This window comes from Lissotriton vulgaris, chromosome 12, assembly GCF_964263255.1.
Source record: "Lissotriton vulgaris chromosome 12, aLisVul1.2, whole genome shotgun sequence".
NCBI lineage: Eukaryota > Metazoa > Chordata > Amphibia > Caudata > Salamandridae > Lissotriton > Lissotriton vulgaris.
This window is the reverse complement of record NC_141700.1, coordinates 748866865-748892976: the sequence shown is the minus strand read 5'-3', so window position 1 is coordinate 748892976 and position 26112 is coordinate 748866865. Positions and strand designations below refer to the sequence as shown.

At 39.0% G+C, this 26112-nt stretch overlaps 1 protein-coding gene across 1 annotated transcript in view; it reads left to right on the top strand.

Annotated features, from left to right (window-relative positions):
* Nucleotides 1–25794, top strand: part of LOC147678569 (extracellular calcium-sensing receptor-like) — a 43689-nt gene extending 17895 nt beyond the window's left edge. Inside the window, exons 3-6 of the mRNA XM_086945697.1 lie at nucleotides 12803–13624; nucleotides 20777–20995; nucleotides 24607–24730; nucleotides 24824–25794. Of these exons, the coding sequence (XP_086801823.1) occupies nucleotides 12803–13624; nucleotides 20777–20995; nucleotides 24607–24730; nucleotides 24824–25794 (2136 nt within the window). The remainder of the gene's footprint in view (nucleotides 1–12802; nucleotides 13625–20776; nucleotides 20996–24606; nucleotides 24731–24823) is intronic.
* Nucleotides 25795–26112: the final 318 nt, after the last annotated feature.

The window sequence follows — 26112 nt, the reverse complement described above, 5'->3', positions numbered from 1 at the left end:
ATAAGGTGATCCAGAATCTGCATACATGTTAATCTTTACACCTCCAATAACCATGTCACACAATGGCTTTTTCTTGATGGAACGGTCATTTACATTTAAAACAGCAGAATCTTTTATGCTCAAAACAAATGAACAGTCATTGGAGTCATCTGTAAAATCATCCTCATCACTATTCTCATTCAACTCAATGCACTTTACTTTTTGATTAACATTACCTCTTCTGCAAGCAGAAGTGAAATGTCCTTTTAACCCACAATTGGAACATTTCTGCCTCAAACCAGGGCAAGTTTTATCATTTGCTAAATGTGATTTGCTGTTACATCTAAAACATTTAAGATTACTCTTTGAAACTTCAGAATTAGCTTTGGAAGAAAATATTTGCTTCTTTTTGAGAGCATCCCTATTCTTACTGTCATATTTTTGATTAATTTTGGCAACAACATTTTTACTGACGGAAGTTTCCTTCGCTTTAACTTGTAGTGCGCTTCTACAGGAAAGTTCAGCTTTTCTGACAATGGATAAAACAAAATCTAAGTTCTCATCACCATTAATCCAAAGTCTCTCCTGTATGGTCTCATTTTTAGAGTGCATCACTACTTGATCCCTAATAAGATCTTCTTGTAGGTTACCAAATTTACAATCTAAAGCTAATGTTTTCAGGGATGAAACAAAGTTATCTACAGTCTCCTCACTTAATTGTCTTCTTTGAAAAAACTTAAACCTAGAAATTCCTATGCACACTTTGGGAGAACAGTACTTATCAAAATCATATACAGCCTTATCAAATACATTCATGTCACCACTTGCTTGTGAGGTAGGAAGTTGATTGAAGGCTTTTAGTCCTTCAGGTCCCAAACAGTGTAAGAAAATACCTTTTTTTTCTGGGGCTTTCATTTTGCCATTTGCATCTAAAGTCTCAATATAGTTTAAGAAGTAAGCTTTCCATTCAATCCAAGGCATACAAGGAGAACTACCAGCTGACCAATAACTTTGTGGAGGCGAAAGTGTATAGCCTTGAGCACACATAGTAACAGAAATAAGCAAATAGACAGGATACTTTACACTGAATACCAATAGCAAATAGAATAACAAAAAAATAGTCTTAGTTTTAGTAAGGAAATACTTGGTTGTTGGAGAGATAAAAAAAAACAGTCAAAAGAATAGTGGAAAATAAAAAAATTTCCTGTGTTCATTTATCACCATCCATTTCTCTGGTAATCACCATCCATTTCTGTCCTTCAAGTTCTCACTCCGTTTTCACTCCGTTATTCGAATAAATCTCCCCGTTTTTTCAGTAGAGGAAGAAAAACGAAGTCACCTTGTTAGTTTCACCCAAAATAGCAATCCAATGAAGAGCGGCGTCTCTAACTTTCATAGGAAATGCAGCAATTGGTTCCGTTTAATCCAAACAGCCAATGCGCACGAAATGTAGCAGTTAGTTCCGCTTAATCATCAGCCAATGCGTGTACAGGAAGGATTAGCTAGCGCGATCAAGGAATGAAGACGCGCACATCCACACGCAAATAAAATGAGATCGGCTCTTCAGATGGAAATTTAACTCTTCAAATCTTCAGAAAGATCAGTTCTTCAGGAGACTGTACATCGCTTTCCATGTAAGTAGAAGCATAAGTGAAAGCGTTAAAATGCTTTATTTTTTTTTAAATCCGAAAAGAAAAAAAATACGTAAATGAGTATTAAAATCGGACAGGAAGTGCTTCCTTCTGGAACAGGTTCAAAGCTCCGTCCCTCGTCGCCAAGTTTGTTGAGTAAATATCAACAAATTGAAGTTGTAGAAATAAGTTTATTCATACAAATGAAGCACTCCCTGCATACAGCTCCAATCTCTGAGAAGATCGCCGGTAACTGATCACAATACAGTAAGAGCAAACAGTACAATTACAACCAACTGGTGATGGTCTCGAGTGATGCACAATTGAACAATAATAACACTCGAGACCAAATTGAATAAAAACAATAGCACGAGTCGGCGCGAGTCCATGTGAGGAGTACACGAGGGAAACCTCGCACCAGGCATGTACTCGCGCTGACTCGCGCACAACACAAGGAGTGCTGTCCTCCTTGGAGGGTACGATTACCCAGTGGAGCTGGTAGCATTAGAATTTGGGCGTGTCCAGCACCAAATCTAAATCAGCTCATAATTGGCGACTGCTCTAGTCTGGATGGGGCCTTACGTATCCCCTGGTTGAATTACATAAAAGAGCAGACAGGATGGTTTGGCTGCCCTGATCAGTTCCTGAACCCAGGGGTACTGAGCAAAACTACTATTAGAGCACTTAAAAAAAGTTGTTGGAGAAGCAGGCAGATGCGTAGGAATGAGGTGTAATTAGTAAAACTGTCTGTGAGGAGTTTAGTTACATTGAGCATGAGCCCACAGATGCAGCATTATTTAACTTAGTTAACAAAGCATATCACCACTTTGTAGTGACAAGATTTCGATTGAATCTGGTCTCTTGGCTCTTGGCATTTCCCCTAGGCTACTCGAAGCCTGGTTCGCTCAAACCCTGTCCCTGCGACAATTTTTCAGACCAGGACACACTACATTTTATGTTTTTTTGCACCTTTTGCGCTCCGCAGTGCAGGTCCCATATTCTACCACTGTTTACTTTTTTCTATTTTTTTAAATTTTGTTTATAAAGTTTTATATAGCGCAAACTTGACCCAAGAGGGTATCAGAGCGCTTTACATTTAGAATTGTTGCATTACAAGTTAAATCAGATACAAGAGCATAGTAAGGTACAATACACATAAACAAGGTTTCAATAATTCGAAGGAGGGAAGGGAGGATGGAGTAAAAGCAGGGAGACGAGGAGGAACAAAGCCCAATGTCTGGCTGGGTAGGTGACGGTCAAGGGGGAAACCAGGGCCAATCTCCTTATTAGCTGTAAAGCAGCTCCACTGGTCATCAGCCATGTTGCTCAGGTCTCAGCGTTCAGGAAAAAACAGTTTTTAGTTTATTTGATTTGCAAAGCTTATATAGCGCTATCTAAACCCGGAGGTATCAGAGCGCAAAACCAGGGGAACATTGAATTAGAAGGCACATCAAAAGGATTATAAAGCGCTGGCTTTACCTGTAGGTATTAAAGCGCTATAACAGGGGAACATTGCCTTAAAAATTACATCAGTTACAATAGCGTATTAAGGTACAGTAAACAAACAACAAGGTTGAGAGAATTTATAGGAATGGAGGGGAGGAGCCATAGCACGAAGATGAGGAAGAACTGTGACCAATGTCCGGCTGAGTAGGTGACGGTCGAGGGGAAAACCAAGTCCAATCTCCTCATTAGTTGTCTAGCAACTCCATCGGGCATCAGCCATGTTGCTCAGGTCTCAACGTTCGGGAAAAACAGTTTAGAATAGATACAAAGGCTACAAGGATAGAGCTAAACAAACTCATACAAAACCATAGAAATTCCCCTGTTATAGTTAGTTCAGCTAACTATAACTCGCGCCCTCGCAATGCACTGCTGATGACATCACATATTACATCATTCATGACATGGTCAGTGAAATCACAGATGACATCACTGATGAGATCTCAAATGACATCACTGACAACATCATCTACCTGAAATTCTGATGCACCTCCTCACACTTTAATATACCCTTTGATACACTCACTGTAAAATACAGACTACCATTTTCAAAACCATTGACACACCAAGACCAGACCCACACAGACACTCAGGCACCCATACAGATACTCAGACAACCAATTAGCAACCCATGTAGACACTCATGTAGCTACTTTCCAACCCATGCAGCCACTTCCTCACCAACTGACAGACAGATACAGTCATTTACAAAGTTTACTCACTAACCCATGCATTCAGTAAGACAAGTTTAATCACTCACTTATACAGTCAGTCACACACCTACTAATTCATCTATTCAGACACTCATACACCCACTCATACCTCAATATATCTTGGCATATATACATATATATAAAAACATTTAAACTTTATAGAAACATACAGTCACTGGATGATGTCATCAGTGATTTCATCAGTGATGTCATTTGAGATGTCAACAGTGATGTCATCAGTGATGTCACTGACCATGTCATGAATAATATACTATGTGCATTGTGGAGGAGCGAGGTATAGTTAGCTCAACTAACTATAACGGCCAAATTTCTCTGGTTTTGTACAAGTGAAATGTCCAACTAACTGTAACATCCCTGAAACCTGTGTTTTTTTCTGTGAATATATGTATAAAAAAACAACTACTACTCCACACTGGAAGAAGGCACGCACACAAGGGCTGGAAAATTAATGCTTCTTCTGAAGAGACGTGTTTCGACTGTCACAGCAGCCTTTCTCGATCAAGTCACAGTTTTATCCCTCGAAGATAACACAAGTTGTCCCCTGTATCCCAAAATTTCAATTCAAGTGATAGCGATAAAAAATGGACCAGTGATTCAAAGTCAAAGTCTGCTAGAGTTGAATGTCATACAGTCTCCATTTAAACCGCAGCACGTACATAACAAATATAATGAGCAAAACGCACGGTCGAAGGAGACCAATTTATTAAAATTGATTAAGCTGCATAGTCCTCACTGCTTCCGCATAGGCTTTCACGGTACCCAGTCACCACAAAAACGCCGGACTGCTGAGTTAGGCATTTCTAGACCAGGGAAACGTCGATCCTGTGCTGGCAGTCGGTAGATTGCCTCCCACCGAGATCATTGCTTCCCATACCCCTGTCCTAATGCAATCCTATTCCCAGCAGAATCTCCGGTTGCTCATCAACATAGCACTTCCAGGCTGCTCCAAACTGACTGCAGTCGAAATGAAGAGCCCAAAAAAAACACTGGTGATGTGTCAACATCATCAACAGCCAACACTGAATAACAATACACTGGAAAAAGGCACGCACACGAGGGCTGCAAAATTAATGCATCTTTATTTTATTGGGCCTCCTTCGACCACACAACTGAAGAGACGCGTTTTGGCTGCACAGCAGCATTTTCAATCTGGCAAGCGCCATTAAAATCAAGACATTTATGCCCCATATGTCAGAAGCATAGAAGAAGATTTATAGAAATGAAAGAGGTAGATTGGTTATTGGCAAATCAAAAAACGATTTTTCTATGGAAACTAGGTCCTAACTCTAACTACCTACTGGTGGTATACATATGTATAAATGTGTGTGTGTGTGTCCTTTTCTATGTGTGTGTATATGTGGATTGCTTTTAATGACGTGGCCGTTTGGAGATGTTTTGTTGCCCCTGCCAGTAATGCAAGACAAGGACCCTTCTAACAAGCGTCCTGGATAATTCTGGCATATGGACTGTTCTCTAATCAAGTGATTGATTCATTCAGGACCGCCTCGAGAATGAACCACGCCAGTGGCTGCTGCCAATGGCAGCCTGTGATTACACAGGGGGGTGAGCCTGATTCCAGCTTACCTCACGTCCCGGTTTGTTTCAATTTTGGGGTGGACGTAGGGACTTGAGGGAGCCCTTAACACCATTAACTACATGATCAACAGATCCTACATGCCCGCATTTGCTTGGCACACAGCAGCGCTCACATGAGCAGCATTGAATCCTGCTGCTGCACTCACCTCATCTGATGCACGCTGGGAACTGTAGTCTCACATTTGACTGGTTTTGTCCTTAATGCAGCAGGATCAGCTGATGTCCCACCAATGGGAGCGCCATAGGAAGCAAGTTCAAAGGAGAGAGATGGTGACAACGGGGTAACAGCAGCATCTGATGAAGGTGGACATGCAGAAATACATTATGCAAAGCTGTAACCTGTGAATAAAGAGTCTACTGAAAAATTCCCAGCTGTGTCCTTGTGGATTGCTATTAATGACATGGTCGTTTGTAGATTTTCTGTCGCGCCTGTCAGCAACGTGAGACAAGGACCCGTCTCTCAAGCGTCCTGGATAATATTGGCATATGGACGGTTCTCTAATCAAGTGATTAAGTCATCCAGGACTGCCTCGAGCACAAACCACACCAGTGACTGCTGCCAACGGCAGCCTGTGACTGCACAGGGAGGTGGCGTGATTCCAGCTTACCTCACGGCCCGGTTTGTTCAATTTTGGGGCTGGAAGTAGGGGACTTGAGGGAGCCCTTAACAACATTAACTACATAATCACCAGCTGCTGCATGCCCCCCCTTTGCTTGGCAAACAGCAGTGCTCACACGAGCAGCATCGAATGCTGCTGCTGCACTTACCTCATCTGATGCATGCTGGGAACTGTGGTCTCACATTTGACTGGTTTTGTCCTTAATGCAGCAGTATCAGCTGATGTCCCACCAATGGGAGCGCCATAGGAAGCAAGTTCAAAGGAGAGAGATGGTGACAACGGGGTAACAGCAGCATCTGATGAAGGCCGACATGCAGAAATACATTATGCAAAGCTGTAATCTGTGAATAAAGAGTCTCCAGAAAAATTCTCGCCAGTGTCCTTGTGGATTGCTTTTAATGACGTGGTCATTTGGAGATGTTTTGTCACATGCGTCCTGGATAATACTGGCATATGGACTGTTCTCTAATCAAGTGACTGCTTGATCCAGGACCGCCTCGAGAAGAACCACGCCAGTGGCTGCTGCCAATGGCAGCCTCTGACTGCACAGGGAGGTGAGCGGGATTCCAGCTTACCTCACTGCCCGGTTTGTTTCAATTTTGGGGCTGGAAGGAGGGGACTTAAGGGAGCCCTTAACACCATTAACTACATGATCACCAGCTGCTACACGGCCGCCCCTTTGCCTGGTAAACAGTAGCACTCACATGAACAGCATCGAATCCTGCTGCACTTACCTCATCTGATGCGCTGGGAACTGTAGTCTCACATTTGACTGTTTTGTCCTTAATGCAGCAGGATCAGCTGATCTCCCACCAATGGGAGCGCCATAGGAAATAAGTCCAGAGGAGGGAGGTGGTGACAACAGGGTACCAGCACTATCTGATGAAGGGGGACATGCCGATATGCATTATATAAAGCTGTAACCTGTCAATATTTATAAATATATTAGAAAGTTAAAACTTCAAAAATACCATCAATTGAACAAAGTATCCATTTCAGAGCCGACGACAACACAGACGAACATGACTTCAAATTTGGAATTAGCAGATATTTCAGTTTTGCGAGAAGTCAATTCATTGCAGAACAATATGTCACCTACTTTAATGCCAGAAAATGACTGTGATGAATCAACACAATCAATGATGAAAACAATGGGCATAAAAAACAATGTTGCTCAAGTACACAGTTCAAACCAAAATCAAGATTTGTACCTATAATGACATGAGACTTTATAGACTTGTTCAGTGAAACTATTACGACAGAAATAAGGAAACTTCATGCAAAACTCAAAAACAAAAGAAAAAATATAACCCATGTTTACAAAAGTCCCATCAACTAATGAAAAAATTGAGAGACAATGACTCCATAATAATCCACAATGCAGATAGGGGGTAATATAGTAATCTGGGAGAAACAACAATATATGGAGGAAGCACAGCAACAATTGGGAGATAGGGACTGCTACAAACTAAGCTAAAACATAATGGCCAAAACAGCACAAGAAGAACTAAGTAACAAATTACTGGCATAGAAAAGCTTGGCATTAATCAATCAAGATGAACTAAGTTTCCCAAAAATGATTACCCCATAATGCAAGTCATCTATCTAATCCCTAAAATACATAAAGACAAACTGTGACCCTCACGAAGGCCCATAATATCTGCCAAAGGAAGTCTATCGGAAAACATCTCAGTATACATAGACTCTTTTCTGCAAGAACACCTTAACGCCATCCCATCTTACATACAAGACACCACAGACTTTTTATGGCAAATCAATGAATTCAAATGGATGAATGATTATTTGTTAATCTAAATGGATGTATCTAATCTATATACGTCGATCCACCATAGAGATGGGATAAGGCCCTTAGAATATTTTTTAAACAAAAGGCCCATTTAATACTATGCCCACAATAAAATGCTCATAGATCTCACTAAGTTCTGCCTATATAACAACTACTTTATGTTTCAACAGCAGGTATACCATCAGGAGAGAGGCGTAGCTATGGGCGCAAGGTTTTTGCCCAGCTACGTCTGTCTCCATATGGGATGGTGGGAAGAGCTAGTGATGAAAATATTGCACAAAGAACAGTGGGATAATAATGACATCAAATAGACACAGTATATAGATGATTTGTGTATTGTTTGGAAAGTGGATAAACAAAGCGCTGAAGAGTTCATCTGTAAATTAAATATTATTTTTTTCACCTGTGATATAAGTGCAAGTAGTATATGTTTCCTTGATGTAAAGGTATATGTTGAAGATAACACAGTGCATACACATCTACATCACAAACCCACGGCTGGCAACCCCATAATACATGAAAGAAGCTTCCATCCAAACACACAATTTGCAGTGTTCCATATGGAGAGTCATTAAGGATTCGCAGAATTTCTAACAAGGAAGCTGATTTACACAAAGAATGTAAACAACATTTTCTGGCTAATGGGTATTGTGAAAGAATTATAGACAAATAAATACAGCGAACATTAGATATCCCACGTCATGATTTACTCACAAAACCTTCAAAAAACACATAGAATTGGAGGGCACAGCGACAAATCCCAGATTGATTTTAACTTACAACAAACAAAAAGATGACATCGAAACAATAATCAAAAGGAATTGGCATCTAGTAAAAAGCGATCCTGTAATAGGGGAGAAAATGACATCATCTCCAACTATAACATTTAGAAGAGCATATAGTACCAGTGACTATCTGGTTAGTAGTAACCCTGAACTATCTAAAAATACAAGATGGCTAACTAAACGCAAAGGTTTCGTTAAGTGCACGGCGACAAGCCAGTAACAATAGACAAGTTTTTAACTTGTAAATCTGACTTTGCAGCTTACGTTCTAGAGTGTACATGTGGACTAAGATATGTGGAAAGTACTCGGTTACATGTCCACAAAAGAATTTTACAGCACCTCAGGGCCATAACAAATAATGAAACCACATATCCGGTGCCTCCCCACTTTAATGAGTTCCATATTATAAACTTAAAGGAATTGAAATATTACGTAATTGACAATGTTACCCACTTATAAGAGGTGGGAACAGGGATGCAACACTGAGACTGCATGAAACTAAACATATTTTAGAATGAGATAGCAAAAGTCCACATGGTTTGAATATCAGAGAGGACTTATACACTTGGTTATAAACTCGACGTTCGGTTCTGAAATCAGGTATTATATTAATGATCACGTTTTTGAGTAAATAAATATCTTCTGATTCATACCCATTTTAATATATACATCTTTTACATATATATTTTCTATCTTATCATAAGCCCCCCTCTTCCCTACATGGATTAATTCTCAGTTAGGTGTGCAGATGGGCTCATGGCACAACCAACTAAGTTTACAAGCACAGTTACACTTTTTATAAAAACATGCTGGATAGCATGAGGCACATAGCACTTTATTAGGCACTATTTGCACTAGGTTTTACACAGTAAAACAATTATGGAGAATATAACGCAGTTGAAATCAAAAAAGGTATAAAAGGTCCGATAGTCTGGAGCAAAACATCGCTACTAATTGTGATTGTAATACAAAGATATAAGTATTTATATATCACATCAGGAATTAGGTGGTATTACACAAGGCAATTTGTGAATTAGGTTTGCTTTAACAAATTGATTGGGTTTATTAAAAGAATGTATACTGGTACCCGGAGAAAAATGTATGGTACACATTGGATTGTAGGCATTACGCAGATATTAACATCCGGACCATAAGAGATGTTTTCCAATATATAAAACATTCTTAGGTATTTATACAAAAATGATGTGATGTTGAAACTTTGTTTGCAACAGACTTGTAACATTTACATATTTCAAACATGTAAATATTCGAAATTTGAAATATTTATTTATGTATTTATTTATTGAATGATAGTGTATGTATTGACATACTTAACAATTATTTATATGAATAGATAATGTGTACATTACTCTGTATCAATCTGTGTTTTATTTAAAACAGAAAACCAACAAAAAGTCTGTTTTTTATGTTCATCACCATTCGATGCACTTTGTCACTTTAAATATGGGAGAAACACTCAAAGCATGTCATGTGATCAAGGGGTCTGAGGAGCCCAAAACGCGTCATGGCAGCGAGAAAGCATGTAACAAAATAATGAAGCACTGATTAAGTGGAGTCCATTCCAGTTTTCTTTTAAGAAATAATAAGAAGATGGAGTATTGAGTAATATATATATATATATATATATATATATATATATATATTAGGTAGTTATAGTTAGGACCTTGTTTATATTAAAAAAGTGAGTTTTCTTTTTCCAATAACTTTGGCGCCAGTTGACGGATCTTTGTAAAATTTTCAAAACTAGTGGGGTGCTCTGGTCAGCTCCTGTCTTGAACGTTTCAGGGTAAATCATCAAGTGGGGTCCGAGACAAAGAGGGGTACCAAAACCTGTTTTCCCTATGTATTTTCCATAGAAAACTTAAGACAAAGCTACAGCCCGAACTGCCAAACGGAATTACACGAAATTCGGCAAATGGTGTAATTCCATTCAGTAGTTCCTGAGAAATTAGAAAAAGAAAAAGTTTCAATATCTGGGGCAGCAGTGGGTTCGCGAACCCACCCAACATAAGCTTCACTCTGATTGGCTGCCAACACTTTCAACCAGGAAGAGTTGGCAGCCATCTTGTGACTCGGTAGAACAGAGTCACAAGAAAAGAGTAAAACTAAGGTTACAAAACAAGAAAAGGGCTTGATTTAGCCCACAATATTTGTTTACATGCTTGATGAATGTAAAGGTTTAGTGTATCATTTATCTATCTGAGTATATGTATATTAAGGTAATTTGGGTATGACAAACAAAATATTTTGCTGAGCGAAATAAGCCAAATGTAAATCAAGAATCATGATTTGACAATGTGAAATGCAAGATCTGACACGAAATGAGAACAGCATGGGCATACAATAAAATATCAAGATCAGAGAACTAGAGACTATGGAAGACCGGAATATGGTGGGTGGAGCGAATATATTTATATACGGATCATCCAGGTTAGTTAGAGAAAAAAGATAAGTGACTACAATGGAAGAAATACATTCAGGGTCATTTAACTAGCATGGGGAACAAATTCACTTATAGCATCTTGACTGTATGGTTTTCCTATGCTCATTCAACTAACTTTATTTGCATTTCCTGCATTTTGTTTTATTCTCACTCTCTTGCTTCACCTGCAAAGAAGTTTCTTCTATCAGTTTTGGTTTTATTACACCTGAACTTATCAGAAGTCAATATTCAGATTTGCTTTTCCTCTGGTGTTTGCATTACCTTTCTCTACACTCATTGTGAGAGTTAGAGGAGAGAGAGAGAGAGAGAGAGAGAGAGAGAGAGAGAGAGAGAGAGAGAAAAGACCAAATGCAATCCTAAACTCTGGGAGATTAAGATTCAGCCCCTAGTGTGTTTCTCCTCTGCTCCCTCTCCCTCATAGATTTGAGTTCATGTGAGTCCCAGGGACTGTTCATCTAAACCAAAGAAATATGTAATATAATGATCAGGAATATCCAAGTAAATACTATAAAACATAGGAAGATATTACCCCTTGCCTCTGATTTGAAGGATTGTATTTCAGCCTTTCTGTGTATTTCATATGAGAGATCTCAGTCTATTCGAGACATTGTAGCACACATTAAATTTTCAAATAAGATAGATAACGACTGTTGAATGATAGAACTCAAATTTACATCTGAAACAGGTAAAGATATGTGCCTTGTTAGAGTCAATACATTTAGGAAGGTTCAAAATGCTGTTGATGCAAAATCGTTTGCGATTATACATTTTATTAATTGATTTACTGAATGTGATGTCTGGGCTATGATTTGTCCTTGCGGATAGATATATATTGAGGAAGCTCTTGCCCCAATGAAAGTTCAGAATTTTAAACACATGTGTGCAATAGGAAATGTGGATGCTAGTTAACCGGTTGTCATCCACTTTTCTGAATGATTGGAGAGTAGAATCAAATCACTGAATGGGGTGCAGCTTTCTAAAGAAGCTGTAAATACAATATGAGGTAACAGACAGTTAAGTCTACACACGTCTTCTATACATGATCATACCAAAAGAACTCAACACAGAAATAGGTCTTCATGTGTTTTTCTGAACTCATGAAGAAAATAAGTAGCCCCTGCGTTTTGTTGATTATCTTTAAGATAGTGGATGGTATTTGTCAATCATTTTGAAATGAAAGAATGCCCCATCAATGTAATAAAAAAATGCCTATTGAGGTTTACTTTGTCTTAAACTGCTTTAGGGACTATTGCTTTAGGATGTAATCCTGTTTAGGAGTTCTACTATAGAGCTGTGCAGCATTACACGTTAATGGGGTTATATCAATTTTTTAGACAATATGGCTGCTGTACTGTAATGGCTCAGACAATATTTAACTGTTTGCAATTTTTCACTATTAGCAGTTTGTCATTGTTCTTTGCAACTGACTTATGATAATGAATCCCAAAAACATACATCAATTTGTACCTAAGCTGGATTTCCTCCCCTGCTTTAATTAATATTCCTGCTCCACCTTTAATTGATTTTACCACTTGCAACATCTTAAAAGTTATTGTTGTCAATGCTTCTTGTTGTGTGTAAGGTATCTAGTTTAAGTATAGGTTTAGGATACAGTTCACCTTTGAGACTGTGTGCATTTGAAGTAATCTTGTGTTAAAATGTGTCTTTTCTACTTTGGGAAAGGTCAGCCCTCTCTCATCAAGTCCTCTACTAAGTGACCGGAACCAATTCCCTTCTTTTTTCCGCACCATCCCCAGTGATGACTTTCAGTCCAGAGGACTTGCCCAATTAGTAACACATTTTGGATGGACTTGGGTGGGCATTGTAGCCGCAGAAGACAGCTATGGACAGCTGGGGAGTCAAATAGTGCAAGAATCAATAACCAACAATGGGGCTTGTGTGGCCTTCACTGAGAATATTCTTTTAAGCAGAGTGGACAAAAATGCTTTTCATATTGCCCAAGTTATCAAAAACTCAGCTGCCACTGCCATTATCATCTTTTCCTCTATTGCGTTCTTGATTCCTCTCTTCGATGAGCTGGTGAGGCAAAATGTAACTGGGAAGACCTGGATTGCCAGCGAAGCCTGGTCAACAGATTTCCTCTCCCCATTTGAGAAATACTCAGAAATCCTAGCAAGCACCATAGGATTTGCAATATACAGTGGAGAGATGGTGGGCTTTCAAGAGTACTTCATGAGAATCCATCCTTCTAAAACTCCAGAGGACATCTTTGTCAGAAGGTTCTGGGAAGAAACCTTTGGCTGTCAGTGGTCAGATGAGGACACATTTGCGATAAAGGACAATAAAACAAAGAAATGCACTGGGGATGAGAAACTAGAAAGCCTGCCAATCAGCAGCACCATGAACTTTAGAATCACCTACAATATCTACAAAGCAGTTTATGCCACAGTACTGGCTTTAAAAGATCTGACAATGTGCAAAAAGGGTGAAGGGCCTTTTATTGACGGGACCTGTGCAAATATCTCAAAATTCCACCCATGGCAGGTATGTTTTCATTTAAAGTATATTTCAAGGAAATTTCATTTCTACGTGAGGAAGAGAAAGGGAAATAGCACAGATAGTTCCACCACCAATATGTACCCTTTTATTACTTACAAATAAGGGAACACAGTTCTTTATGAGTTTTCTGACCATGGCCCCAATGAGTGACCATACATTATGCTTAAAAAGCAATAGGTAATACCTCCACCATGACATTGGAACACCAGGATAACATCTTTAATTATCATACCTTTAAATTCAGATGGTGGGTTTGCATTCATAGCGCTCTGAAGAAAGCTGTTGTAATCATCACTTTAGCTAACTGCACATTTTGGCATTTTAACCTGACTACCATTGGGGCCCAGGAAAGCTAGCCACTGCACTGTTTGATAACAAGCTGATTTGATGCTACTAAAGCTCCTTGGCAGGTGCTGATTCAGAAGCTCAGCCACTGGAAATGATGGCCCGCTGTATTTACTTATATGATAGCCCTTGTCATTGCATGCTGTTGTGTGCATTAACATTATGAGGTAATTTCATCCAGTCCTGGAAAGTCTCGCAGCCTTAAAATATCTAGTCACTATAACATATCACTGTAAACCACTGGGTAGCACCCTCTCCATTACACAGTTTTAATCAGCAGAGGAATGATAGACTCAAGTCTGGTAGCAAGAATCTTGGCAAACATTTTGCAATCCTAATTTATCAACGATATAGGATGGTAATTTTTACAATAAGAATGGTCTTTATCAGGTTTAGGTATTATAACAATTAAGGCATCCATAAAGGATCCAGATGCTTTGGTGTTTGTAATAAAGGAGTTAAAAAGTGTCAGAAGCTTGGTGAAAAAACGGAAATAAAGGTGTCGTAAAATTCTACCGACAAACCATCAGGTCCTGGAGCTTTTGACTCTTTTAGAGATTTGATAGCATTGGTTACCTCCTGAAGAGTGATATCTTTCTCTAATGCATCAAATTCATCAGATAAAGATGGTGGGGAAGGGAGATTTGATAAAAAGGCGTTTAAATTTTGATTAGTGGGAAATGTATCATTAGAGTAAAGAGATTTATTATATTCATGAAAGTCCTCATCTGATGAGACTAGTTTGTTGGTAGATTCATTAAGGACAGGGCCAATATTTTTACGTTCAGACTTAATTTTCAAATAGTTGGCTAACATCTTACCCGCTTTATTCTGACCTCAATGATATTTAGATTAAATTTTAAGCAAAATATTACATGCTCCAATTGTTGCTAATTTATTAAGTTCAGCTTTTGCTTTAATCGAATCATGATGGGCAGAAGAAAATACACATGTTCTAAGTCTTTGAGTTTGTGTAGCTGATCCTCATAATTTTTCCTTGTGGCTTTCTTTTTTCTCGATACATAGGACATGGTGAAGGCACGAAAAGCAGCCTTAAAAGCATCCCAGTTGTTAGGAACAGAAGTGTCCAATGGGTTATTGAAACTAAAAACTTCATTAATAAAAGTGGTAGCTTCTTTAATAAAAACCGTGTCTGATAATAACAAATTATTGAGTTTCCATCGACTAAAATGAGAGGAGGTAAGTGAAAGGTCTAATACAGCGTGAACAGGGGCATGGTCCGATATAAAAATAGATCCAATTTCAGAGCTTTGAATAGAAGGAAGCAGAGATTTACTAACCAGTATATAATCAATTCTAGAGTGGGTGCGGTGAACATTGGAAAAAAAAGCTATATGAGATTTGTCAGGATGAAATTTGCATTTGGACAATATATCGGAAAAAGGGTCTAACCATTGGTTAAAGTCACCAGCGACAATATTATTAGGACAGTCTACTGAAGAAAGTAGAATTTTAATACCATTCCAAAATTTTGGGTCTGGCTTAACAGGGCCATAAATATGTAACAAAACTAAAGTTTTATTTTGTACCACAATCTTTGCCATTACCCATCGTCCATCATCATCATTCTGTGTGGATATAATGTGTACTGCCAAAGCTTTATGAAACACTATAGCAACACCCCTCTTTTTGTTGGATGTAGGAGAAAAAACAACCTGACCCACCCATTGCCTTTTCAACTTAAGAGACTCTACATCAGTCCAATGAGTTTCCTTAAGAAAAGAAATTTGAGAGTTAAGTTTGGATAGACGAGACAATACCTTCTGTGTTTTGACTGGACTCCCAATACCACGAATGTTCCACGTGACAATTTTACACATCTTGGAGGGCTAGGAGTGTAAAACGTAGGTGGAGTTCACATACTTCAAGGATATAACTACAGGAGAAAAAAAACCACCACATGAAAGAATTACATATGGAGGTTACTACAAAAAAAACATTATCAAGATGCATTAACAATAAAACAATGACAAAGGACAATGATGAACAAGAGATTAAAAAAGAAAAGGGGAGAAGGAGAGGGGAGACAGAAGAGAAAAGTAAACAAAATAAAAGGAAAGAGGAAAAAGACATATCAAGGAATAGCATCCAGATCTGTAATAACAAAAGAAATCGAAGAAGGAGAAGCATAGTGACGCCAGAGGGCACAGACCTCAGAAACACACAGAACGAGGAAGAAAAAGAACCTCATGAGTAAACGGAAAAACCAAGAGCTTGACAACATTGAGTAAACATTAATGATGAGATCAAAATAGCAATCCTAGTGAAGAAAAATGTCAGACATTAGTGTCTATTCCATTAGAAGAAAGGTTGTGAAGAAACAGTTTCAGTTTTTCCGGATCATCAAAGGACCAAGATCAACCATTATGGGTAATCTTGCATAAACATGGATGGAGGATACTATATTGGACATTAAAATGCCTCATCAGAGGACGTAAAGCAAGAAATTCTTTGCGACACGCATTTGTTGATTGGAAATATCCTGAGAAAGGAAGAGATTATGTCCAGACCAAGTTAGACGTCGTTTAAGTCTTACAGCTTTCAAAACCTGCATCAACTCAGTGAATTCAAGAAAAAGCATTATTATTCCATGAGGCTTTGTAGCATTAGAAGTAAGACGACCCAAACGATGTGCTCTTTGTATTTTGAGAGGAGTTATCAAAGTTGGAAGAGCTAGAAGTTCTGGGAGGAACTTTTGTAGAAATGATACCATATCTGAGCCTTCAATATTTTCTGGAAGTCCATAAAGGCGTAGATTGTTCATTAGTTTTGATTTTCAAGATTCTCTGTATGGATTTTGAGCTTGTGAATTTCTTGTTCTAGTAAAGGGATCTTTGTAGATACATCTTGTAGGTTACTCACACGTTGTTCCAATTCCAGAACCTTATTCTCCATAACAATCCATCTCTCCTCAATTTGTTTCAACTTTTCATTGGTCGTGATCATAAAGGGTTGAAGACCACGGACTTCATCTAGGATAGAGTCCAGAATAGGATTCTGAGAAGAGTGAATGGGAGAAGGTGGATAATTTTTATGACGTTTTGGTTTAGTACTGGAAATTGAAGATCTAGCAGAATGAGTATCATAAGCCATTATGATACTTAGAAAGAGTCACCACACCGCTAGAAAAATAACATTTGTTATAATAGTAATATCGTCGCGGTGAGATCAAGAAGCAAAGGCCCCTTCAAAAATATACAAATATCAAGGAAACTGTACAAAAATACCTCAGAAAAAACAAATCCTGGTATTATGAGTAGAGACGTATTTCAGGTATACAATATAGGAAGAGAAGTAAGTCCGCTGTTGTAGCTCATACTGCCATATTGCTGATAATCCTTGTGGCGTAATGAATATCTATTTTATATTCGCTTAAAAAAAATACCGTTGCTGGTGCCAATTTTTATATTCCTATTGCCAAGTAGCCTGTAAATAGCACGTATATTAATTGAAATAACTCCCTCAGGTGATGAAAGTTATTAAGAATACCAGTGGAAGGTAAACATTTCAAGCAGTGACGGAATGTTGCCTCAAAAAAAGGAACATTATGTGCCTGTGTTTTGAAATATTGACAGTTAATTAAATTATGTATTTATTTATTGCAGATGTTGCGTTTCATGTAATAAACCAAAGGAAAGTAAAAACCCTTCACAGAGATTCTGATGTATAAACAAAAACAGGACATTCACTTAGTATAAGAATGAGATAAGATACATGTAAATACCAAAAGGTTCAAATTATTTATAACCTGAAGTAGAGAAGTGAAAGGTATGATAGGCATTGGTTCATCTGTCCATGGTTAAATGACAATAATATTTCAAAAAATTGTATTGTGTACAATTTACATTAGGACCATTATGGTATGATCTATTTGCCAAGTTTAGTCCGTTTCACAGACATGGAAGATTTGTTGGCCCATTTCTGTTCCAAAGAGAAGCCATTAATTAGTTATTCCTTGAATTATAGTTTTTTGTTCAGTTAGCTATCGCAGAATTTAAAAATTGAGTTTGTCCTCTTAATGGGCGGGTCTGAATTCTGCAGTTTTAGTATCCATCCAGTGAAGGATTCTTTAAAGGTTTGTTTTCTCTCTTCAGACAATGAATTCCAACAGAAGGATCTTTGCAGTATGGTACAAGTTTTTTAGAGAAATAGTTCAGTGTCTTAGAGTGGAAAGATGCATTAATAATGCAAGTGAATTACAAGATGATTGCCTGTCAGAATATCTAGGACAAAAATATAGTGTGGCCAAAAGATTGGGGAAAAGAGTATCGAGAAGGTGAGTACAAATAGATAGGTGTATGTTTTTTATTCTTAGCTCCACATTTAAGCTTCTTGACAATACATATTTGTCACCAAGGTGAATATATCTGTAGTTAAACTTAGTAAAACTGTGCTTACCCATAGAAATGTACCTTCACAATTTTCTTGTCCTCAATATTGTCAGATTCTTACTAGGAATTTTTGACCACATATTTCTTTATTTAAATATTTTAGTCAGTCACTTTTCAAGATACTTCTTGCTTCACCTGTGAGCCAGTTCAAAGAGATATAGATATGTGTGATATGGCCAAACTTGCTGGTGCTTTAAATGAGCCCCAGAGCTACACGAAGAGCAGCTTTCAGGGTAGAGAGGTGAAGCCTTTGTATAACTGTTAACAAAGAGTTATAAGTGTCTAATCTAGGGAAGTCCAGGGATTGGACAATGTGGTTAGCATTTGGCTGGCAGGAAGGTTTTGATTCTGTGAATAATTCTTATTCATAAATAGGCACCTTGAAATGGGGTTGATGTGGGTTTAAAGACTGCCATACTTGTTTTAGTGGATGTCCAAGAATTTTAATCAATGGATTATGAAGAACTGAAAGTCGAGGATATTGAGGGCATTTAGCCAGCATTGCCCTGGTATTGAGCAGTTAGGCATTGAAATCCGTTGGAGTTTTTGAAGGATTCAATTTGAGATTGTCGTTTTTTGTCCAAGAATGCATTTGTTTGCATGTCTAAAGCTAGTCTCAGATACACCTTTGTCTCATCTAAATTGCAATGTTAGGAGACTTTGGAGTATTAGCAAAGTGATGCATGATTTCATACTGTAGAGGTTATAGAACATTAGGATACGCATATTTGGGGATACATGAAGCTGGAGTGTTTATTTAGGACTTTTATTGATTCAGAGATGTTGTACAGATATGAGAAGTATGATTTTAATACCAATTCACTGAGACCCATCCTTTCATCAAGAATCTTAAGGCAAGAGGGATGGTTAATGGTGTTGAGTGTCACAGAAAGATTAAGGAGGGTGATAAGACAGAAGTCAATTTGTCCAGGAGTACATTATTTACAGTTTGAAGTATTGCAATCTCACTGCCTCAACCCATTCTAAAGCCTCACTGGACAGCATCAAGAAGACATTTATGGGCAATTAACAACATTAGTTGGATTTTAACACAGTTTTTCAGGACCGTGGCCAGGAAGGGAAGAATTGCTACTGGTTGATAATTGTCCAACTGTTTGAGATCAACCACTGACTCTTTCAGGAGGGTGATGGCTTGACCAGCTGAAAGGCAATTTGGGATGATGACTTGTGATAGTGATGTATAAATTCAATTTATCCAGAATGGTGTCAAGGAGAGGCTTTTCTCATTACATTTTCAGGAAAGAACAGGGACTTTGAGGAAGGTAGAAGGTTTCAGTTTCTTGTTGTTAGGCACAGCTCAGGTGGTTTGATTTCTCTGAATTCATACCTAGTAGATATGAATTTCTGGATCAATTTCCTAGTAACGGGATATGTTAGTGTCAGGCAAACAGAACCTTTTGCGATTTCTTGAACCTTCTGAGATTTTAAGTAGGTCCGATGCAGAGGGGATGTGCCATGAATAGCTTAATGAATGAGGAAGCAAATCGTAAAATTGATACTGGCAGATATGGGGAGCCAGCAGAAGTAATATTGTATGTATGGTTAAATGTATTTGTAGAATGAATCAATACAACAGTGGATTGTAGTACAACTTTCAGCAGAGCAAGTGATGCTTGGTAAAGCCTTATAAGTAGTCTGGATCCAAAGTCAATTCTTAAAATGTTCTGAGAAGGAACAGAGGTTTTCTGATGTTCTAGGGAGATGTGGTGAATTTTCTTCGGAGAGTATTGATGAACGTCTGCAGCTCTTACCACCTTAATTATAAGAAGAGTATGTCTTTGGGATAGATAATGAGTTAAGCTAAGTATCTGGCAGATGGATTTTGGGCTGTTGAGAAGCCCTAACATTTTTGCAAACCTAGAGCCTTAATTATCTCTTGGTGAACGCTACTAGATTGCACCAGAGGTGTCTGTGTCTTCAGTGCCATGGTGGTTAGTCTGAGCACTCTCACCCTTCCCATGCTTTTGTACACATGCTAGTCACTGAATAACATATCACCTGCATACATATGCGGCTTTGTTATGAAGTAGGTAGCAACGAGGTGTGTAGAATCTGTCCTTGCTGCGTCACCATCTCTGTGCTCCCAAACAGTGGGCTCTAAGACTGCCATCAAACATATAAAAGCAATATTATTGTATCCCAGTGCTTTGAGTTTCAGATGTCTGCTTCCCTTAATTATGCCATGAGGAAGATTTTATTTAGGGAACTTTATAAAGCTATGCTGTTCTTAAACATTCTTACTCCTTAATAAAAATAGCATCATAGGAATAGAAGAAGGGTGGTTCAAAAGTGCACTCTTAATGGAGCAAGACTTGCAGAGGAATTCTTCAAACCCACTTCCACCCTGCTTTATTCCCAGCTCCTTTACTACATCAAGAAGTTGAGGTTAAGAAGCGAAGACACAGAAGCATTCTTTGATGAAAATGGCAACCCACCAGCACGGTATGACATTGTAAACTGGCAGCAGGATCCCAAAGGGAATATCATGCACATGAAAGTGGGCACCTATGACTCCAGTGCAGCGAACACTTTTACGATCAACACTAGCGCTGTTCAATGGACAACAACGAACAGACAGGTAGGCAAATTTCAGGAGGAAATTTCATACATCTGCTTACTTTATCTTATTTGTTATCAGCCATATTTGGGGACGAAGGCCCAGATTTAATAGTTTATCACACAGCGCAGTGCAGCAGCTGCAAATGATGCGCTGCACTGCATGTGAAGGAGAGTACAAGAGAGTGCCATAGTTACAGAAATGTGCCACTCTCCTCCCCTCTCCTCAAAGCTGATGCAGAAATGTGCAGCTGTGCTCCAAGGACACACATTTAGACCATAGTGCAAAGGGGTCTCCAAGAGTCTGGCATAGGTTCGGTACATTTTGCATGCAAAGTCGGAAAAGGAAGGAGAAATAGAAGCATTTCTCTATCATAGCGCCTAATGGAATGGGTGCAGTTTAGGCTCAGATCTCTGTATTGAGTGTGAGTGATAGTGTTTGACAATGTTCAGCATTCTATCCATCATCTTTTAGTGTTGGCCCAGGAGTAGTAGTTCACTAGTCATGTAGCCAAACTAATGTTTTCCATCTGACTGCGCCCTCTAAAGAAATAGATTCAGGGCTACACTTGCCCTGACAATGGAGAAAACATACAAACTGTAACACGAACAAGTGATATACCTCTTAACCTGCACATGCAATCTTAAATGTAGGCATGACTAGGAGAAAAATAAGCACCGGGATATTTGAGCACAGGAGCACTATAAGATGCAAACACAAAGCTACAAAAATGGTGGAACATTACATATTCACTGGACACACTGTTATAGATCTCAAGTGGGTCACCCTAGAACAAGTCAATGAAGGAACAAGAAATCTTCTTTTTTATACTGTAATAGACAAACATCCCATGTATACCTAGTAAAATGTCTTGAGAAAGCAGCAAGAAACTACTTTCCTTTTGTGTCTTTTTCACCTTTGTATTTGTTAGAACTCACTGCGCCAACCTCACAATGGGGTTTTCCTTTTTTTAGCATGTTTTTAGGCACCCAAGTATGTATTTCAGCAATTTCCTTTCTGTGGGTTCCCTATATATACAGTACCCCAAAAAAACTGTTTCTGCATTTATCCCTTTGTAACCAGGTGGAGAAACTTCAGTCCCCTACCTCCCTAGCCCTTGTGACTTTCCCTTACAGTACACAATACTATGCACAGACTTAATTTAACCATTTTCTCACTTTGTATGTGTGCTGTAAAGTGCAGCATGCATGCAAAGTCAAAAAAGGAAGGAGCAATGAAATAATTTCTCATTCCTTGTGCCTACTTGAAAAGGGTGCAGTTTCTCACTCTAAAACCAATCTACTTTATTTTGTTAATTGGGTTTAGCTTGAGGAACCTTGGATGGTTGCATGTGAATGCCCATGTACCACCCTTGGTACGCCCCCCATGGTGCAAACTATGCACTGCTTCACATGACTTTTCCGTTATTTCCAGCACTAAACAGGTTTGGGGCTGGATAGTAAATTGGGAAAAAAAGATTTTGCGCTGATTTGAATCACTTTTGTGACGCAAACTCGGTGCAAAATCTAAGTAAATATTCCCCCTTTATTTCTTATGTGTGCATGATGAACACTATCTTAAATATGATTTGTTTTTATTCACCTTTCCGTGTGTGCTTTTATATGTGTATATATCATGTCTGATGTTTTGGAAGGTAAAGTCAAATGTCTGCATGCCCTGTCATACACGTCAACCAAGGTGTGCCTGAGAATGAGCCAATATAATATGAAGGAATCAGAATTACCCCCTTACAGAAATACAATCATGCTTTTTTTGTTTCGGAGACCATTACAGGAAAAGGTCATCTTTGGTCTCTATGTTTGCATGCTTCATGATGTTTCTATAAACTACTATTCAGAGTTGGTAGTTACCCACTATGGGCCAGATGTAGGTGGCCAAATACCGACCAGTATTTGGCTGAGTGCAATGTAGGTGAGTTTAAACCTACTTGCAAGATAAGGAATCGCAAAATAGCAATTCCTTATTTTGCTCTTGCATTGAAGGAATAGGAAATACAGATTCCTTAAATGCAATGTACGTAGCACTAAAAAAAGTGTACTTCGCCCTTAAGCAATCGCTAATTACCACCAACTTCAAGTTGGTGGTAAGTAGCGATTTCCTTTCAAAAAGCACTTTTTTAAATGTGCCATGTGGCACACATCCATGCCCTTAGGGCTTGTATGTGCGCCACATGTGCACACATGCACATTTCAGGGGTGCAACTGGGTGTCCTTTGGACACCCAGTCACCCTTGAAATAGCTCCCGCTATTTGTGATTCTGTAATACCGAATCGCTAATAGTGGATATCTTCCCATTCATTCCTATGGGCCTCCTAGCCTGTAGGAATGAAAGGCTAGGTATTCCTCAATAAAGAATCTCAATTACCGATTTGTTATTAAGGAATATTAAGGAATCGCTAATATTTTAGCGATTCCTACCTACATTCAGTTTAGCGAGTCCTTAATAGCGATTCGGTAAAAATCGCTATTAAGGACTCGCTAAATTGACGTTACCTACATCTGGCCCTATATGTCATAGGGTTATTATGTACTTTTCTGGTTCTGAAGAAAGACTATTTACCATTTGTGATACTAGATAAAGTCTGAAACTTGTAGATCCATTGATGTTAGGGATCACTATGCCCATAAACATCTCACTGCTTTTATTCTCCACAAAGGGCATTGCTAGTAAATAGGATTTAGGAACCTGAAGGTGATTTTAACTTGCTTTGGCTGTTCCTTAGACAATGAGCTGCTCTTACAAACTGCACTGAGCCCACCCATTCACACTAAGTGCAGTTGGTGTAGATCCAATGATAAAGCATGCCGCTAGTGGTACCTGTGGGTGAGAAGCCTACTAATATATCCATGAGATTCCAGGGAAGTACAAAATACCTGGGTGCACATCCCTCACCATCTTAAAACATAATGAGACCAAATAACTGACCTCTGGGAAATCCGGAGGTTGCTTCTAAACAGGTTAAACCTCTCATGCGAAATTATTTGTGTTATACTTGGTCATACTCCAAAGAAATATAACCTGGTCACCATTCAGTCACGGTTTGACTCACGGAGAAGAGTCACACCCTTGGCTTAACTCTAACTCACCATTCTCTTACCTGCCCACCTTTATCATCATGTTGAACTGCATTGTCTATGACAGGAAGACTTTGAGATAACTTTTACACTTGCCTTAAGCCCCCAACTTATCAGCATAATGTGAGACACTTGGGAAAGCAAACATGGCAAATAGGCTACCATGATGCATTTCCCTCTCTCTATCAATGGTTTCAAAAAATGACTGAACTTTGTAATGCTGAGCATCTTTAGACTCGCTCTAACTTGTTCCTTGTCATCAATTGTAAAAGCTTTGATCACTCACCTGACAGCATCAACATCAATGTCACCTGTGAAAATAGCCGGTACCATTTGCAATACATCTGTTCTCATTATGTGAAGTTAAAATAAGCAGAACTTCTTCAGATGAATACCAAATACTACCATTATTTATGCCTACCTCATCTTTTTTGTAGCTTGCCGATATTTTGTAGACAGATCCCCGACAATATTCAACACTGCTTCAGTCAATCTTATTCGTTATGGTTAAACATGGATCTATTTTCTCCTTTCAGGTCCCTGTCTCTGTCTGCTCTCCCAGCTGTCCAAAAGGATTCCGAAAAGCCATCAGACCAGGAAAGTCAGTGTGTTGCTTTCAATGCTTTCCATGCAGATTAGGGGAGATATCAAACGTAACAGGTAGGATGCCCAGCACAAGAATGACCTCCTGTTAAAATCTTACATTTGTTAAGTAAAGTGCTCTTACGTACTTCTCCATGTTTTCTTTTCTAGATTCCATTGAATGCTTTAAATGCCCCTGGGATCAGTGGTCCAATGATGACAGAGATCAATGCATTCCTAAAAACACTGACTTTCTCTCCTATGAGGAAACCTTTGGATCTATTTTGGCAGCAAGCAGCATTTTCTCTTCAGTGATTCCTATTATCATTATATCACTCTTTTTTCACTACAGGAATACGCCCATTGTGAAAGCAAACAATACTAGCCTCAGCTTCCTCCTGCTCATGTCCCTCACCTTGTGCTTTCTCTGCCCACTGACTTTTATTGGTTGCCCCACAGAAATGAAATGCCTCTTGAGGCAGGCGGCCTTCGGCACTACCTTTGCACTTTGTGTCTCTTGCATCTTGGCCAAAACCGTCATTGTGGTCATCGCCTTCAAAGCCACCAAACCAAACAGTATTTTAAAAAGATGGGTTGGAACCCATCTGTCGTGTACGATCATAATTGCTGGTACACTAGTTCAGGTAGTTCTCTGTGCACTTTGGCTGGTTTTTGCACCCCCTTTCTCAGAATATAACATTCACATTCATCCTGGGCTGATATTAGTTGAGTGCAATGAAGGATCTCCCATTGCTTTCTGGTGCATGCTGGGATATCTTGGTTTTCTGGCCACGATTAGTTTCATTGTGGCCTTCTTGGCTAGGAAGCTGCCTGACAGCTTCAATGAAGCCAGATTCATCACCTTCAGCATGCTCGCTTTCCTCAGCGTATGGCTTTCATTTATTCCAGCCTATCTCAGCACTCGAGGCAAGTACATGGTGGCCATGGAGATCTTTGCTATCTTATCTTCCAGCTCATCCTTGGTTTCCTGTTTATTCTTCCCCAAATGCTACATCATCTTGTTTAGATCAGAGATAAACACAAAGGAATATCTGATGGGGCGGGATACAGGCAAGAGCATGAAGGTGAAAAAGGATGTAAAGCAAGAAGCTTCAATACTGACAATTGCTTGTCCCCGATGAAGGAATTGGTTTTAAAAGTGATTGATCCAGGAAGAGTGACATGCACAAGTAACACAACTGTGGTATGGGAAGGTTGGGTGGATGATCAATCAGCTAAGCAAAAACACTGTTCCACATCTATGTTTCAGACAAGGCCCCCTCTGTAGCCATGGCACAGTTTGGCTTTTGACTTCCCAATATCTTGTGAATGTGATTAGCCCAAACCCACTTGAACAGAACCAGCTTCTAAAATAAAGCCTCCTTCAATGAGGTCTAAATTGATTACCTGCGACATGGTTACCCTCCCCAGTGCTTGGCTCCAATTTCTGATTTGTTTTG